General features: G+C 36.9%; 1 protein-coding gene and 1 long non-coding RNA gene across 17 annotated transcripts in view; one reads left to right on the top strand and one right to left on the bottom strand.

The window, feature by feature from the left end:
- Positions 1 to 14,973, top strand: part of GALNT18 (polypeptide N-acetylgalactosaminyltransferase 18) — a 207,454-nt gene that overhangs the window by 170,956 nt on the left and 21,525 nt on the right. For all 7 annotated transcript variants that reach the window (XM_071761896.1, XM_071761893.1, XM_071761894.1 and 4 more), the window contains 3 exons: positions 4,301 to 4,486; positions 5,878 to 6,015; positions 7,063 to 7,158. In XM_071761896.1, coding sequence (XP_071617997.1) covers positions 4,301 to 4,486; positions 5,878 to 6,015; positions 7,063 to 7,158 — 420 coding nt within the window. The remainder of the gene's footprint in view (positions 1 to 4,300; positions 4,487 to 5,877; positions 6,016 to 7,062; positions 7,159 to 14,973) is intronic.
- Positions 8,558 to 14,973, bottom strand: part of LOC139804549 (uncharacterized) — a 149,584-nt gene continuing 143,168 nt past the window's right edge. For 7 of the 10 annotated variants that reach the window (XR_011729436.1, XR_011729437.1, XR_011729426.1 and 4 more), the window contains one exon: positions 8,558 to 14,612. This is a non-coding gene — a long non-coding RNA (uncharacterized lncRNA). The remainder of the gene's footprint in view (positions 14,613 to 14,973) is intronic. The other 3 variants (XR_011729435.1, XR_011729429.1, XR_011729427.1) reach the window with 3 other exon arrangements.

Consider the following 14,973-nt stretch of genomic DNA (forward strand, 5'->3'; position numbering starts at 1 on the left):
AGTTAGGAAGAGATATGACCTAAAGAGAGGTGAATATATTTCATCCAGTGAGTATAGTTTCTAGATTTACAGAGAGAGATCCCAGATGATAATCCAAAACCAGATCGGGTGTTATCCAACCCCCCCTGACTGCTACTGGAACCATGAACATGGATTTCAGTGATCTCTGTGTTTGATCATTCCCCTGTCCTTTCTGCAGTTGCTTGTTCAAGTTACCAAAATAAAAATGCTCACAGACCCAAAATGATCACAAACTTCTTTCATGGTATTAAATAAAAATATTTTATTCTTACTTGCCTGTAAAGCATCAAGCTCATTACTGGTTATCAGTAAATGATTGATCACAATGACAACAGTTAACAAGATTTACAAACATTTTTACATTAACCTGTTCCCCAAAATATATTTTACAGATATTGTTGAATATTTGTATCCAAAATAGTAAGTGATTCACATATATTTTTTTTTTCTTCAGGGCATCCTTAATGAATTCTTCTAATTCTGTCATTTGCAGACTTTCCAGAAGCCAGAAAATATTTCAGCTTTTTCAGAAATCACTTAACTATTAAGAGGTTTTGTTTGCAGTCCAAAATAAATGATAGTTTCCAACAAGGTCACATCAGCTCTTGGAGAAACTGCATGATCTTAGCAAATTTAATGAATGCAGTATATGCTAATGAACTGCTTGGCATCATGTAGAGTATATTTTTTTATTAGATTAAGCTTCCACAACATGAAAAGAACATTCAGTGATTAAAGAGATAAAATGAAACCCTTTTAATTAAGAAGTGTTATATCATTTAACAATGAAGTATAAATATTCGAGAGAGGGATCAGCTTCAGAGTTATAATTGTTTTGATTAAATATGCAAATTCTAGTATGTTTAAATGCATTTAAAAGGGATTTACAAAAAAAAAAAAAAAAAAAAGGATGTGATTTAAAAATACAACTAAATAGAAATGGAGATTCTTTGTCTAGTGAAACAGGTTTTCTGTATGTGAATGGAGTTTGTGCTGCAAAAAATTCTAACCAGATTGATTTAGACATTTCTAAGGAAATACCTTCATCATGGACAGAGACAGTGGGATCAAGTGACCCACAGCGAGTTTGCAGACAACTTCAAGCTGTAGCTGTCATCCCTGAGGGGTGGGATGCCATCCAGAGCAGCATGGACAGGCTTGAGAAGTGGGCCTCCTGTGTCAGCTTAAGTGGTTCAACAAGGCCAAGTGCAGAGTCCTGCACCTGGGCCAGGGCAATCACTTGCTATCAAGACAGACTGGGAGATGAAGGGACTGAGAGGGAGCCCTGCAGAGATGGACTTGAGGATACTGGTGGCTGAAAAGCTGTGCATGAATCAACAATGTGATATTCTGTGAGAGTTTCATGCCATTTGAAAATTCCCCTTTGCAAATGATTGTTCCTTGAGTGCAATGAAATGTTTGGAGAAAAGAGCTTTCTCACTGTACTGTAATCCCATGGGCAAAGAATGTTTGCAGAAGAGATGGCTTGTCCTAAATGTGACCATATGGGCAAATCAGGATTGTGCTTTCTGTCCTAAAAAGTATTGCATCTGCTTTCACCCTGCAAGTGCTCTGCAAGGCTTCATAGCTTATATCTAGGGTAGTACTACTTGTTTAGTTGTTTGCATCTGCAAGCTCTGTGCACACTGTAACTTACGATTCCTCTATCTTCAGATCAAATGTGCTTCTCATGTCTTCCTCTTTAAAAAAAATCATTAATTCAGGAAATTTTATTCACCCTGATATATGGAAACTGTTAGCATATATCTCTAGTATAGTTTTGGTACATGCTAATGACATCTTCATGGATTGAAGGAGATTTCTTAGGAATAATAGGATCTGGGTTTTAAGCTGTTTAATACAACCCACCTGTTCTATCAGCATCTCTATTGACAGCTTCCTCTTAGCATGAAGTATTTAAGTGAATCCATGGTTCTTGCAGAGTAATTAATGAGTCTTTGGAAAAAAAACAAACATTGACAGTCTCTGAGAGAAAGCAGTGGCCACCAGATTTGATTAATAGGTGTTTATTCAGGTAGTGGGTAATTGTTATTTACAAATAAATTAAAGACTATCATTTCAGGGTGTTTTTTGAAAACACTACATTATAAAGTCAAATTGGATTTTACTGATTACTGAATCAGTACTAAAATTACAGATGAGCCCACTTTTCAGATTTTCAGATGCTATAAATTTACTTTAAATTCGGCTTATTGTAGCTTATTGTGAATTTTTAGCTTAGCTTGTTGGCAAGTTGGCATTAAGATTTAACTCAGAAAATCACAGAAAAGATTTAGTGTTGACGTGCTGGACTTGGATTGGGGTCATCCATAGTTAATGGGAGCAAAGGCAGAGGAGGCAGTGGTATGTGAATTGTCTTGTCCAAATTATGACCATCTCTACTGTATCTTCCTTGTCTTTTATGATACTAATTTAGTTTACAGTGAGTAATTCTGAAACAATTTATAGCTGGATGTCAATGCTGAGCTGAGAAATGACTTGGATTGAAAGCAGGCACTGTGTAAGCAAATCCTGATGATGCTTCACATTTAATCTTTCTTAGGAAATGTAGCTAAACCATTTAGAATTAAATGTGTGACAAACTATTATTTTTGTTTTCTTGTTAAAGTGGATTGCCCACTTCATTATATTTAAAAAGACACGACAAAATAATCTGTTTCCAGATTATTTACTTTTGTCCCAGGTCAATTGCCCATTTATTTTTAAATATTTATGATCATCTCAGTTTTGCCCTGATACTGGTAATGGTTCATGGACACCTAATGGAGTCTTTTCACCACCCTTCTTGATGGCACAGTAGGTTCATGGGATAGCTGATCTTCCAGAGAGCTCTGAAAACTAAGGCACTATCTCTTCTCCCAGCATATGCTGAATGCAATTAGGCACCAGTTCAGAAAAGGCTTTGTAAACATTCTGAATCCGTGCCACATTTTCTGGTCTCAGGAGCTGCCAAATGCCTAAATGCTGTATTCAAGCCAGATGTCTAAATATATAAAATGAATGACTGAACAAAGTGCCTCTTTAGTAGAGCATATGCCTGTAGGCTGGGCAGACCTGAGGGGTCTGAGATCAGCTCCAGAACATGATGTTCTGCCAACCCACATCCCTGGCCACCAGGAGGGAGACCAGAGTATACTCTCTTCTGGATGAGCTGTTTGAGAAAAGAGAACCCTCTCTCTTATTTTTTGCTGTCTTGGTATGGGATACCAAGCCTCAGAAATCTCTGCTGTCAGTATCACAAAGGCAAACTCTCACTTCTCAGTGAGTACACATGCCTCTGGGACACTGAGGTACTTGTTCAGAAGGATCAAACAGCTTAAGTACATATGGGTTTTCACTGAGCAGCATCTCTTTAACCATTACGAATGGGCTACCTTGATCTTGTTAGGAAGTTTACATACATAATACAAGATACATATGAAAAGAACTTCAATGTAAAATAATTCAAGTACTTCACTGACTGTTAAGGCTGCCAAAGTGGTTTTCTCTTTTGTTGAAAGCAGAAAGAGAGAAAATCAGAAACAAATGCAATATTCATGATTAACATTATGGACTACCTCAACTGCACTAGTAGGCAAAATTGAAATGCATTTGAGCAGGCATAGTAACCTACATTATAAATTTATTGTAAGAGTACTGTGTTGGAATTGCTTATAGAACATTTTCACTATGCTATCTTAGTCTTTGTCACTCCTTCTTAAAAGAAATAAATCTGTTCTGAGCTATGTTCAAAGTAAAACATAAGATGCATTTAGATTCCTAGTCTTTCTATAACCTGAAACTTCAGTGATCTCAAAGACTTGATGGATTTAGATTCCCTTTGATGCAAGGCTGCCTAGTTCCAGTTTCTGGATAGTGTGTGTAAGCTTTGAGAGGGACTGTGCACATCTTAGAGAAATACCTACAAGGCATTAAAACTTGAAAACAGATGTTATTGTTTTGAAAACCCTAGAAATAATCTTATTAACAATCTTGAGAATAGGTAAATTGATCCAGATAGATTATGCCGGAAGGCTATTGGTAATATAAAAAATTCTGTAGTAAGGTTCAATAGTATCAGTAATTCATGGTAAAGCAAGACAATAACTCTTCCTCTCACAACTGTCTTTAAAAAAATTGTGTAGTCAAATAAGTCATGAGTAGTAATTCTCCTTTCTAACAATGACAAGCACAGAAATAAAATAACTTCAGTTTATTTACTGAAGGACTGGAGTGGTATAGGCAGCTCTCACTAACAGAATGTCTCTTTTACTCCTAGGTATGGCAATGTGGAGGCAGTGTTGAGGTTCTACCTTGTTCCAGGATTGCCCATATTGAAAGAGCTCATAAACCATACACAGAAGATCTAACTGCTCATGTCAGGAGGAATGCACTAAGGGTGGCTGAAGTCTGGATGGATGAATTCAAGAGCCATGTCTACATGGCATGGAACATACCCCAGGAGGTGAGTCACAAAGACCAGTGTTTGCATGCTATGGCTTTAGGGCTTTTTGGAGTTGGCAACTACAAGTGCAGCCAGAGGGAGGTTTGTCCGTGGGATCAGTTTGTTGTCTTACAGCACCCTACAGCATGTTCCTTTGTCCAGTCACTTGCTAGAGAAGTCAAGGAAAAATGATCCCTTAAGGAGTAGTTCCATGTAAAGCTTTATGAATGATCCAGGGCTTGAGAAGAGAGGGGTTATCATTTTTAAGGATTGACTTAAATTATGCCTATTTATGCTGGACCTCAGTTTCCTACTTTTTAGTATACTTTGCTAACATGGAATCAGTTCTGCTTTAGTTAGAAAATGCTTCCGTAATAAAACGTACTTGTTCCAGATTAACATTAATTTAGTGCTTTGGGATGTAAGAAGTGGTTGCTTAGATACTTATAAGGATAACTTTTTGTTGTGTAAATAAAAAAAGTCAATGCTTCCAGTGCTATTTTAAAATCATATCTGGTGGCTGACAAGTTTTTTGGGCACTTAGAGCTCAATAAAGGCCTTAAGTTTCAAAGTTGATAGCTTACACGATTTTCCTGTGAAAATCTTTTATCCTGTATTTTATTCTGAGGCAGAAGGTAGAAGCACAGTGTGAAGTATAATGTCTCATTTTACTTCTTGTCATATAGCAGCCAGCGATTTGCACTTATGTCCCTCTCTAAAAGTTTCCACTGTGTGATTTTAATGTGATAAATTATTAATTTTTATATACAGGGAGTTGATGAAACTCACACTTCATGAGCTTGTCATAAGTAAAATTAAGTTAGCCAGTAATCTAAAGGAGAACAAAAAGTAGGGGAGAGAATATTCTGCAATTGCTTTTAACAAAAATAGGAACTTCTCCTTTTACATTACAAGATAAATTTAATAAGTGATATTTCAGAAAGGTGAGCAGAGTGGTCGCTCTTTGCCGTGAAGCAGTAAACCTGGACTTCAGAAATGACCAGAAGGTGTCACATACTAATGATTAGGCCACAGTGGGACATCAGCAATAAGGCAGTTTCTAGGGCAACTTGCTACTTCCTGCCAATTATTTTGGATTTGGAAAGTCTGGAAATGAGAGAACAGTGATACACATTGGAGGGTACATCTAAAGTCCATTGAAGTCAACAGGAGTTTTTCCATTTGCCAGAGCAGACTCTGAAAGACACCGTGCGGTGGTGACCTGTATCATACTTAATTGGGGCACTTATGGAGTCTGTGTGGGTAGCAGACTCCCTCCACAATCCAGAGCTGGTAATTATTCTAGATCATCATCTGTGCAATGCAGGAGACACTGGATGATTAGTTTACATTGAAATGTATCGCTGATAAATTTTTTTTTTTGCTTTTGCTGTCCTTTGTTTTATGTGCAGGACTCTGGAATTGATATTGGCGATATTTCTGAGAGGAAAGCCTTGAGGAAAAAGCTCCAGTGCAAGACTTTTAGGTGGTATCTTGTCAGCGTGTATCCAGAAATGAGAATGTATTCAGATACTGTCGCCTACGGAGTGGTAAGGGTCTTGTTTACATTTCCTATTTTTAAAAAGTGGATTTCCTCCTCACCATCCCCAAATGGAGGGGGGAGAGTGAGCAACCACGTGGTTTTGTGTTAGACCTCAAGCAGGACAGTTTATTACAGAAATACTGTCAGAAATACTGTGAGTATCACTGGTCAGTACAGCATGAATATTTAAGTACTGCACAGCAGTGCACATGATACAGTTGTTCTTCTCTAAGCATATGAATTTGGTTTTCTCAGATGGCCCCTGTACACATGTGGCAGAACTGCTCAGTTAATCACAGAAGGTTGTAAACCACATCACCTCTTCTCTCCCTCTGTCAGGCATTTCTCTCATGTTCTCTGAACTGATTTTTTACCATTGAACACCTTTATACATGCCCATGGGTATGCAATCCACATCTTTGGTCTCTAAAAAGACCTTCCAGCTACCTGTGCTCATTAATTTAGCACTTCACTTTCAGAAAATTTTGTCTCACCATTGCACAGGCTTTGTGATGAACAGGACCAAGCGTTTGGCAGTCTGCTCGCAGCTAGAGTGCCATGTGCGGGTTAGTCCAGAATAATGCAAAGAAGAGCTAGTGCAGATCAATTGGCCAGAAGTCTCCAAGCGTCAGCAGAATTTTAAAAGTTATTTGCATAAATCAGAGGACTCTTCTGGGTGATTCTGAAAAGCTGAACCTCCATCCATACTGTTCAGCAGCTGCACTGGTAAAAAATTGGCTTTTGCATATATTGTGTACAAGATACTCATTAGACTTAATATTTTTAAAACATATATCAAAACATACTGCTATCTCTGAAGGCTTTTTGATATCTACCCTCCCTGAAACCTTGTGCAGCATTATTGAAATCAGTGGTGGTAGACTATCTACAAGGAAGATCTTAGTTCAAGGGCTTTCTCTTCAGTATCTTCACTCCAACAAGTATTTTTAATTTTGCCTATTTCCTTACCTAAATGCATATGACTTTTTGCAAAAAAGCACAAATACTGACTTTCATGTAAGACTTGTTTGATTTCATTTTCTGTTTATTTTAGCTGCAGAATTCCCTGAAAACTGATTTGTGCCTTGACCAAGGGCCGGACACAGAGAATATCCCAATCATGTATATCTGCCATGGAATGACACCACAGGTCAGTTTCAATAATGATGTTTCATATTGCTGCTCTGATTAGACTCTGTAGGAGGAACCCTCTTGTACCTGTCATCGTTTTACTGCAACAATGCCTCAGTAAGGTCTTTTAGAGAAAACTAGAACACTGTTTCTACCACACACTGAGAATCACTGGTATACTAGCACTTTGAAAATTAAGGTTTTTTATTCATTTTGAAAGAATTTAAGGAGTCCAAGAGTCAGCACTGACGCAGATTTGTTGTTTCATTTCTGATCTTTATCTCTGTGCATGTATGAATGAAACAATGCACTTTAAAAGATTTTACACACATACATACATATGTATACTCACAGTTTACTTAGCATTAACTGAAGAAACATCTTTTTTTACTTGATATGTTTACTGTCTCATTTTCATAAATCTGAAATGTACAGACACCTTCTTCACACCGTACAATTGTGTTCTTGTGAAAGCCCTTTTTCTGAAGATCCTTATTTCTTTCTGTGTGGTTGTCCTGTTACACTAGTATGTGCTGAAGACCAAAATTACCAAAACGTTTCCATTTTCTTATACAACAGCTGGATTTAGTAACTTGACAAATAAGAAGGTTAAAAGATTGTATCTCTCCAAGTGGTAAGGTGTATGGGCATAGGTGAGTCTTTCTAGGCAAATCTTACGGTAAAATAATGTTACATGGTCTAGAACATGCTTGTCAAAGATAGATGTGCAGATTATCTAACTCTGAAAACTAACAAGCAAAAAGAAAAATATTGTATTTGTGGGAGTGGCTGGAGAAACTGAAAAATTGCTCCAGTTCTAGTAGTTTTTTTCTCTGACTACCTTTTATACTTGCTTTCTCAAAAAGTTCCTATTCTTTTCTAGTGAAGTTATGGAATGCAGTTTTGTGCGTGGAATTGTCAGTTACATGATTTGACTATGCAGCAAATGAATCCTCTGAGTATCTCAGAAACACATAGCAACAAGGTAGTCTTGTCCTCTGTACCTGGGTCTCCTAGTGAGCTGGAAACACGAGTTTGGTGAAATGCAGATATGGTTCTGTACGTGCTTGTCAAGTTACAGGTGCTGTAGCTGTGTTCTATGCTGGTGTCCTTCACCAAGGGACTTTAATGCTGATCACTACTAGCATCACGCTAGATTAAATTATGAATTATAAAGACAAAAATAGCTGAAAACTCCATCCATCAGACTTGCTCACTGCATGGGCTGTGGCTTACTTGTCACATAATTAAGTGGTAACCACCATTTGCCTCCAGGAGGTTTTAAGCTGGTCCTCAAGATCTGCTAAGGAGCTGTGTAATTTGCCCGTGAGCCAGAGCCATTATTCTTCAGCTTCTGGGAGGGTGCCGTAACTCTCTTCTGGCATATTATCTGTGATAGCAACACACTACATGCACAGTTGTAAATCCCAATTAGAAATTTTAATTATAAGACAACAACAACAAAAGTCACTTCAATTAGCACAGTTCAGTATTCATAAGATCAAGAACTACCTTTGAATGTCAGCTGAAGTTCTGCATAAATGAGATAGCAGCAAATAAATGACAGAGGGAAAAAAAGAAAAAGAAATCTTTCTTGACAAGATGCTCTTCCTTTCATAGCTGCAATATTGTGTCTCCTTCCCATTAATATGTAATTTTTTAACTAATTATGTTCAAGACAATCCCCCAAGAAACCCCATAGATAAGCAAGATCCTGCTAATGAGTGAGAACTTTCATTAAAAGAAACTCTTTCTATTAAAAGAGTTCTCTATGTTAGGGATTACGCTCTTAACACAGAAAGCACTAACAAGCATTATTTACCATACTTCTACAAGATTTCCATTGCACAGACTCCATCTCACTGTGTGTGAAGCTCTGGGCTTTGATTTTTATTAAAGTGGTTCATGCAGGCAAGGATAAAGATACTTCTTAATTCTTGAACCTGTTGAAGCAAAACTACAATTCAATCATTCATTAGGCTTTAAAAGGTCCATTTCCAGCATTTCCCCCATTTTTTATGGAAGAAATGTTTGTTTGTTATCAAGGCAGACTGATGGCAGAGTGTCATTGGCATTAAAGCTACTCTTGAGTGATAATTTGGAAGATTCTTTGCTGCAAATGAAACACCACATTATTAGAGACTTTATTGCATGATAAAGAGATATTTTAAGTACAGATTTACCTTGAAAAGTGCTTGTGATTGAGAGGGTAATGGGCAGTTTTGTGATCTCTTGTTCAATATCTTCTGGATCATATTTCTCAGTTTATAAGCAGTTAAACCACAAAGCTCTGACAATAGACTGGCGAGTGATTTGTAGACTGTATTTTGCAGGTGACCATAGGTCTCTATGGTGGTGGGACCAGAGACTAATCTGTCTCTTCATTTTATGGAAGCATCAGACAGAATGATTGTTACTCTTTGTTCACAAGGTGAAAGATACTTGAATTCAAGAGAATGAGCATGAAAGGTCCTTTTTCAGGTTTCAGACCAAGCATAGGTCTTTTTTGTTTTCCACTTCACTGAATAAAAACAAAAGCAAAGCAAAAAAAAGGTGTAGAACTGCATTATATTGGATCAGAGGAAATATCTTCTACATCCCTCAATCTGGAAGTAATGGAATGGATATTGCCACTTATTTATTTTTGTGTTTGAAACCATGTGGTGTAAAAACATTGTGTATGCCTGTGGGAACTGAAAGAACTGGAATTGAAACTCCAACCATAGTGGAATGAAATAGTTGAAAAGCACTGGTTTGTTGTGTTGGGTTTTTTTTCCTATGTTTAACATTGATTTTCTCATTTGGGAGCATATGGCATTTATGTACTCATAGAGAAATGGTTTTGTTTCAAAAAAAAACTTTTATAGGTTGGCGTAGGCTTAAAAGACTTACAAATATCTTGGATGCTTTTAAAATCTACATTCTTGCCTAATGTAAAGAATTACTGCTTAAGGTGAGTGTGAGTAATGAAAATAGTACTATAAGCTGAAGCCAGATCTGGCTAAAGCAGTAATCATGACATTCAGATTCCAGAAGCTGAGTTGAATTTAAAAAGTTGGAATTCAAAAAGTAATTAATTTCTTCTGAGTACTATGAATATTTAGGACCAGAAGGATGAACTTAAGAACTTAAATTACTTGAAAACTTAGAGCCAAGAAGCCTCTAAGAAAATAAAAGTATTTTTTAATTAATACTGTGTAATCAATAAGCATTTTTCTGACAGAATGACCATTGTTTTATCATCCAGTAACCCTTAGGTTATCCTCCTCTTCTTGAACATTGTTGCCTCTCTGTCTGACTAAATCCTACTTTAGTACCATTATAATCTTTCTTGGTTTACTTGACCACTATTGAGATGCCTGTTATTGACATAGGAAGAGAGGGACATGCATCTTGTTTTTCCTGGAAACTAATTATTCAGCTTTTTGTTAAATAGTCTCATATTTTAAAGGGAATTTGCCCAGAATATATGTAGTTTAAAAATTGAATTGAAAATGTGTTTGAAACAAACATTTTTTGTGAGCATGTGCAGTGCCTAAGAATTCAGAGTTATCAAAGTATTTCATGCTCTCATGTAGTATTTTAATTTAAAAATATTCAAGTTGTTAGCTTGAATATTACACAATAGTTCATAACTGTTCTCATGTGTGAAATGAAAATGCACATACATGTTTAGGCAACTTTCTTGTGTTTTAGTGTATGTAATTTTTTGTATGGATAGTTTTAGCCAAGAGGATTTCAACAACTTAAAACAACAAAATATCAGAAAACATGAAGGTGGAATATTGCTGAGATGATAAACCTGGCACTAGATTTTGGATTCAGATGCTGTGCTTTTCATGTTGGACACTAAACCAATAAAAGGTAACACAGCCTTTTGTATATTGCTTAATGTTTGGACTTCATGATTTTAAAAGCTTTTTCCAAACAAAACAATTCCATGATTTGGCTCAGCTCAGGGATATAGGCTTACACTAGTCTGCTGCATATACTCAGTGACCTGGTGCCAAAGGGCATTGGAACTAACACCCAAAAATACACTGACTGTTGTGGTTTTGAAGCTCCTGCTGACTTTTGCAGCAGTTGGCTAGTGCGCAGATCTAGGAGCCTGAAATTGGCCCCCTCGTGTCACTCAAGTACTTGAAAATGAGCACTGCTGGTATGGAGTGGTGAGTGGTGTTCCTCACTGTGGGTACTGAAACAGCTGAAAGTCATAAAGGGGACAGAGGGACAAGATACCTTAAGAAAGGAGTATGGTTTGCAGCTCACCATCAGTGAGTATCACTGGTCTGAGGCCATCAGCCATGTTGCTACCAAGTCTGTAAACACCTCATCATCTCTTCTGCAGAGAACTTCAGGAATGCTTTGCTATGCTGCATGGTGCTCACACCCTACGGAACAGCCCACCCCTGGGGGCCTGTTCCAGGGCCATGGAATGGTACAGGCTGCCTTACCCAGGGTGCAGCTGCCGTGACTCCACCTAGAGGTAGGCTTGAGGTGTCTGGAGGAAACAACTCTTAGGTCTTGCTTGTACCAGAGCATTGATGTCAATAGCAGAGCAGCTGACAGCTGCTAGAAGCCAGGCCTCCTCTCTACACATTAAAGCAGGAGCTGTCTCTGGCCCTGGACATGATGTGACAGGTGAGAAGCATGCTCTGTGTTACTCAGTTGTACCTTAATCATTTCACTGGTACTTCTCAAGTGACCATGTATTTTTTTTTCCACTAACGAAATGTTTTAAGTGGCTCTCCTGGGCTTCTCTCACTCTGATATCCCAAACACTACGTTAGTGTTGAGTTGAAAAATTTTTTGAAGTGAAATTAACATCCCATTTTCTATTAACAGTCTTTCTCTGCAAGGTGGAATGGGTGTAAAAATTTCCATAAATTGGTTCATTTTCATCTCTAGAATATATAGTTCAATCAAAAAAGGACATAGCTTTCCTTTGCTAAGTTGAAAATGGATTCAGTAATGTTTTTGGAGAAATAAAACAGTTGTATTGGGTACCTGCAGTGTCTCATAATCTAATATGGTTTGAGTATTTCACATTTTTGTAAGTGCATTAACTTGAAATAGATCAGAGTTGAATATTAGGTAGCAATTACTAGAGTTACACATATTTTAAAGATGTCTCTTCTCATTGCAAATTGGCATTTTAGTCAGCAGGTTTTTAAATTAATTGTCACTTACAATATAAATTCAGCATAATACCAACAGTTGCTGGGACACAAATACAGCACTTGGAGATTGATGTTGTAATTATCAGATGGTTGTCAAGGTATACAATCTTTTTCTAAGATGTAACACTGTATCATCTGTTATTTCATCAAAGTTCTGAAGGTCAGATTTTTGTTTCTCAAGTTCTTGACAGTATGTGAATAACTGTTGGAGAGGTAGTTAATACCATAGATGGAAGATTCACTTTATAATTTCTTCAGTTTTATTGATAATTTTATTATGCCATTCCATTAACTGAAGTCATCCAGTGACTCATTTAGAATTCATGGAGCAAATTCAGTCCCCATGAAAGCATATTTAAGTCCCTCCATAATTACACAAGCCATATTACTTTCACAGCATTCATTCAAATTCTGATCAGCAGCTCAGTTTTAGCTGAGTTTCTCTCTACTGTTGTTACTATTTGCAGAGCAGGATTTTTTTGCATTAATGTTTATGGAATTATTGTACCCACAGTTTCAGTGAGTAAGAGGGTTTCTTTTCTCCTGATTATTAACCATCATTTGTCCAATCAGGAAACAGAGAGAAAATAAGAAGTTATTTGTTCACATAAAATCTTGATTGAATACTTATCAGTAACTGTGAAAATAAATCTACATTGATCTGTAAGTCAAGAAAAGAGCTGTATTTGTCAGCTTATTTGAAATCGGCCATCAAACGAGCTCTTAGCAAGAGCTGAGTTCAGTCCTAAACCTAGTGATACTTACAGAGTAGAAGTATTTTGCCCAAGAGAAAGCATGTAATACTAGAGACTTTATTTTAGCACTGTTTCAAGAACTATGTCTAGAAATTAAATCCAATTTGAATACAAATTAGAAATAAGGTGGATATTCATGTCAGAGCAGATGATTACCCATGATAAAGACAGTCGCTGCTGAAGTCATCAAAGCTGATACAGTTCTGGAAACTATAATATAATGCTGTACAAATTGTTTGACTTGGAGGTAAGCAGGTGGAAGTATATAGCCTGACACATATGGAAGATCAAAGTAAAAACCTAATGGTCCTTTTTTGGCTCTTAAATGTACTAAGATGTCAACTAAGTGGCAATCACAGCTAGTACTTTGAATTTTCTATTTGATTTAGAATGTACAGAAACACTGATTGTTACAGCAGAGTAACAATGGTATGTCTTTAAGGAAAGTTTTTCTAAGGTAAAGAATCCTATAGCTTTGAAAATAGTTGCTAAATTTCTTTAATGATTTTTTATTTTTTTTAATTTTCTCTTAAATGTGATTAAACAGATTATATAGGGATAGGCCTGCTATGCCAAGCCTATCTCCTCAGCTGGCTGTACATAAAGGCTTAGAGCAATCAAGTGAGAAAGTTGATGAATGCATTTAATTCATTCAGATGTTACTATAAGATTAACTTTGTTTATCAGGGAACAGCGCTGATTGTGACTACTGGAACTTTGTTGCTCTTGCTATGTTAAAGATGTATATCCAGTATGCATATTCCATTCAGCATTTATTTTTAGTCCTTTCAGGCTCTGAAATTAGCCTTAAAATTGTGAGGTCTGAATTGACTGACTCACTACTGGCATCACTTTGGGAAGGAAAAAATAGCAGTACAGCTTATAAAGTCACAGGTGTTGTAAAAATAGCAAGAATTTTAAATGAAAAACTGGAGAAAAATGAAATATATTACCACATGAAATCTGGCACTTCGATAGATCCTGCTGTGTTACATTTAGTATAGAGGTCTGTCACCACAGGGCAGGGACAGAACTCAGTATGTAGGAAGGTGATCATGCCAATGATGGTAAATCAAAGCTGTGAATTTCACATCAGTTTTACTTAGGTGTTAAAATAAAATAGAAGATCTAAGTAAAACCCCACCCAGGAGGGAGAAAGAGGAAAAGGAGACCTGTGGGTTGAAATGAAAACAGATTTGATAGAATAATAATAATGTTAACATTAACCCCAATGTTGATACAAGACACATTGTTATACTCAGCTCCAGATAGCAGTCACGAGCTGTGCACTTCTAGCAGTGGAGGCTGAATGCCCCAAACTGCCAGCACGACAGCTCCATGAGAATGTGCTGGTCACAGCAAGCAGAGCAGGAGGCTTCAGACTTTTTAAAACATTAAGAGCAGTTGGGTTTGCATTTCATTTTGTTCTTATCACAGATGTGCCTGCAAGAAGGTTACCTTATGAACTTCAGTGTGAACTTCGGTATGAACTCTGGTGTTTTTTCCTGAGAAAAATAAGTATGTCCTTTGTTGGTAGCCTAAAAAACAACCAAAAAGAAAAGATAATCAGACACTCACTAATGAGCTTCAGTTGAAATGTGATGCCTTATTTTCCTTTTCTGTATGTAATGCCTCACTTTCACATTTTAATGTGTGTATTTTATTATCTTCAGCACCAAAATAACTAATTTTAGACAATTTTTATTGTACTTGCTTGCATAGTACCTCTGGAAACCTGAAACCAAATGTATGCATGATTCTAAGAAGGATGTGTGAGACCTGTCTCATCTGAAATTAGAAAAAGATTTTTGATTGCTTTCAGTGAATCAAGGAAAGGCAGTGGACATAGGGGTTAAGGAGCATTTAAGGAGCTGGGATAAGTTGTACACGTATCTACCT

The sequence above is a fragment of the Heliangelus exortis genome, chromosome 18 (genome assembly GCF_036169615.1).
Source record: "Heliangelus exortis chromosome 18, bHelExo1.hap1, whole genome shotgun sequence".
Lineage (NCBI taxonomy): Eukaryota > Metazoa > Chordata > Aves > Apodiformes > Trochilidae > Heliangelus > Heliangelus exortis.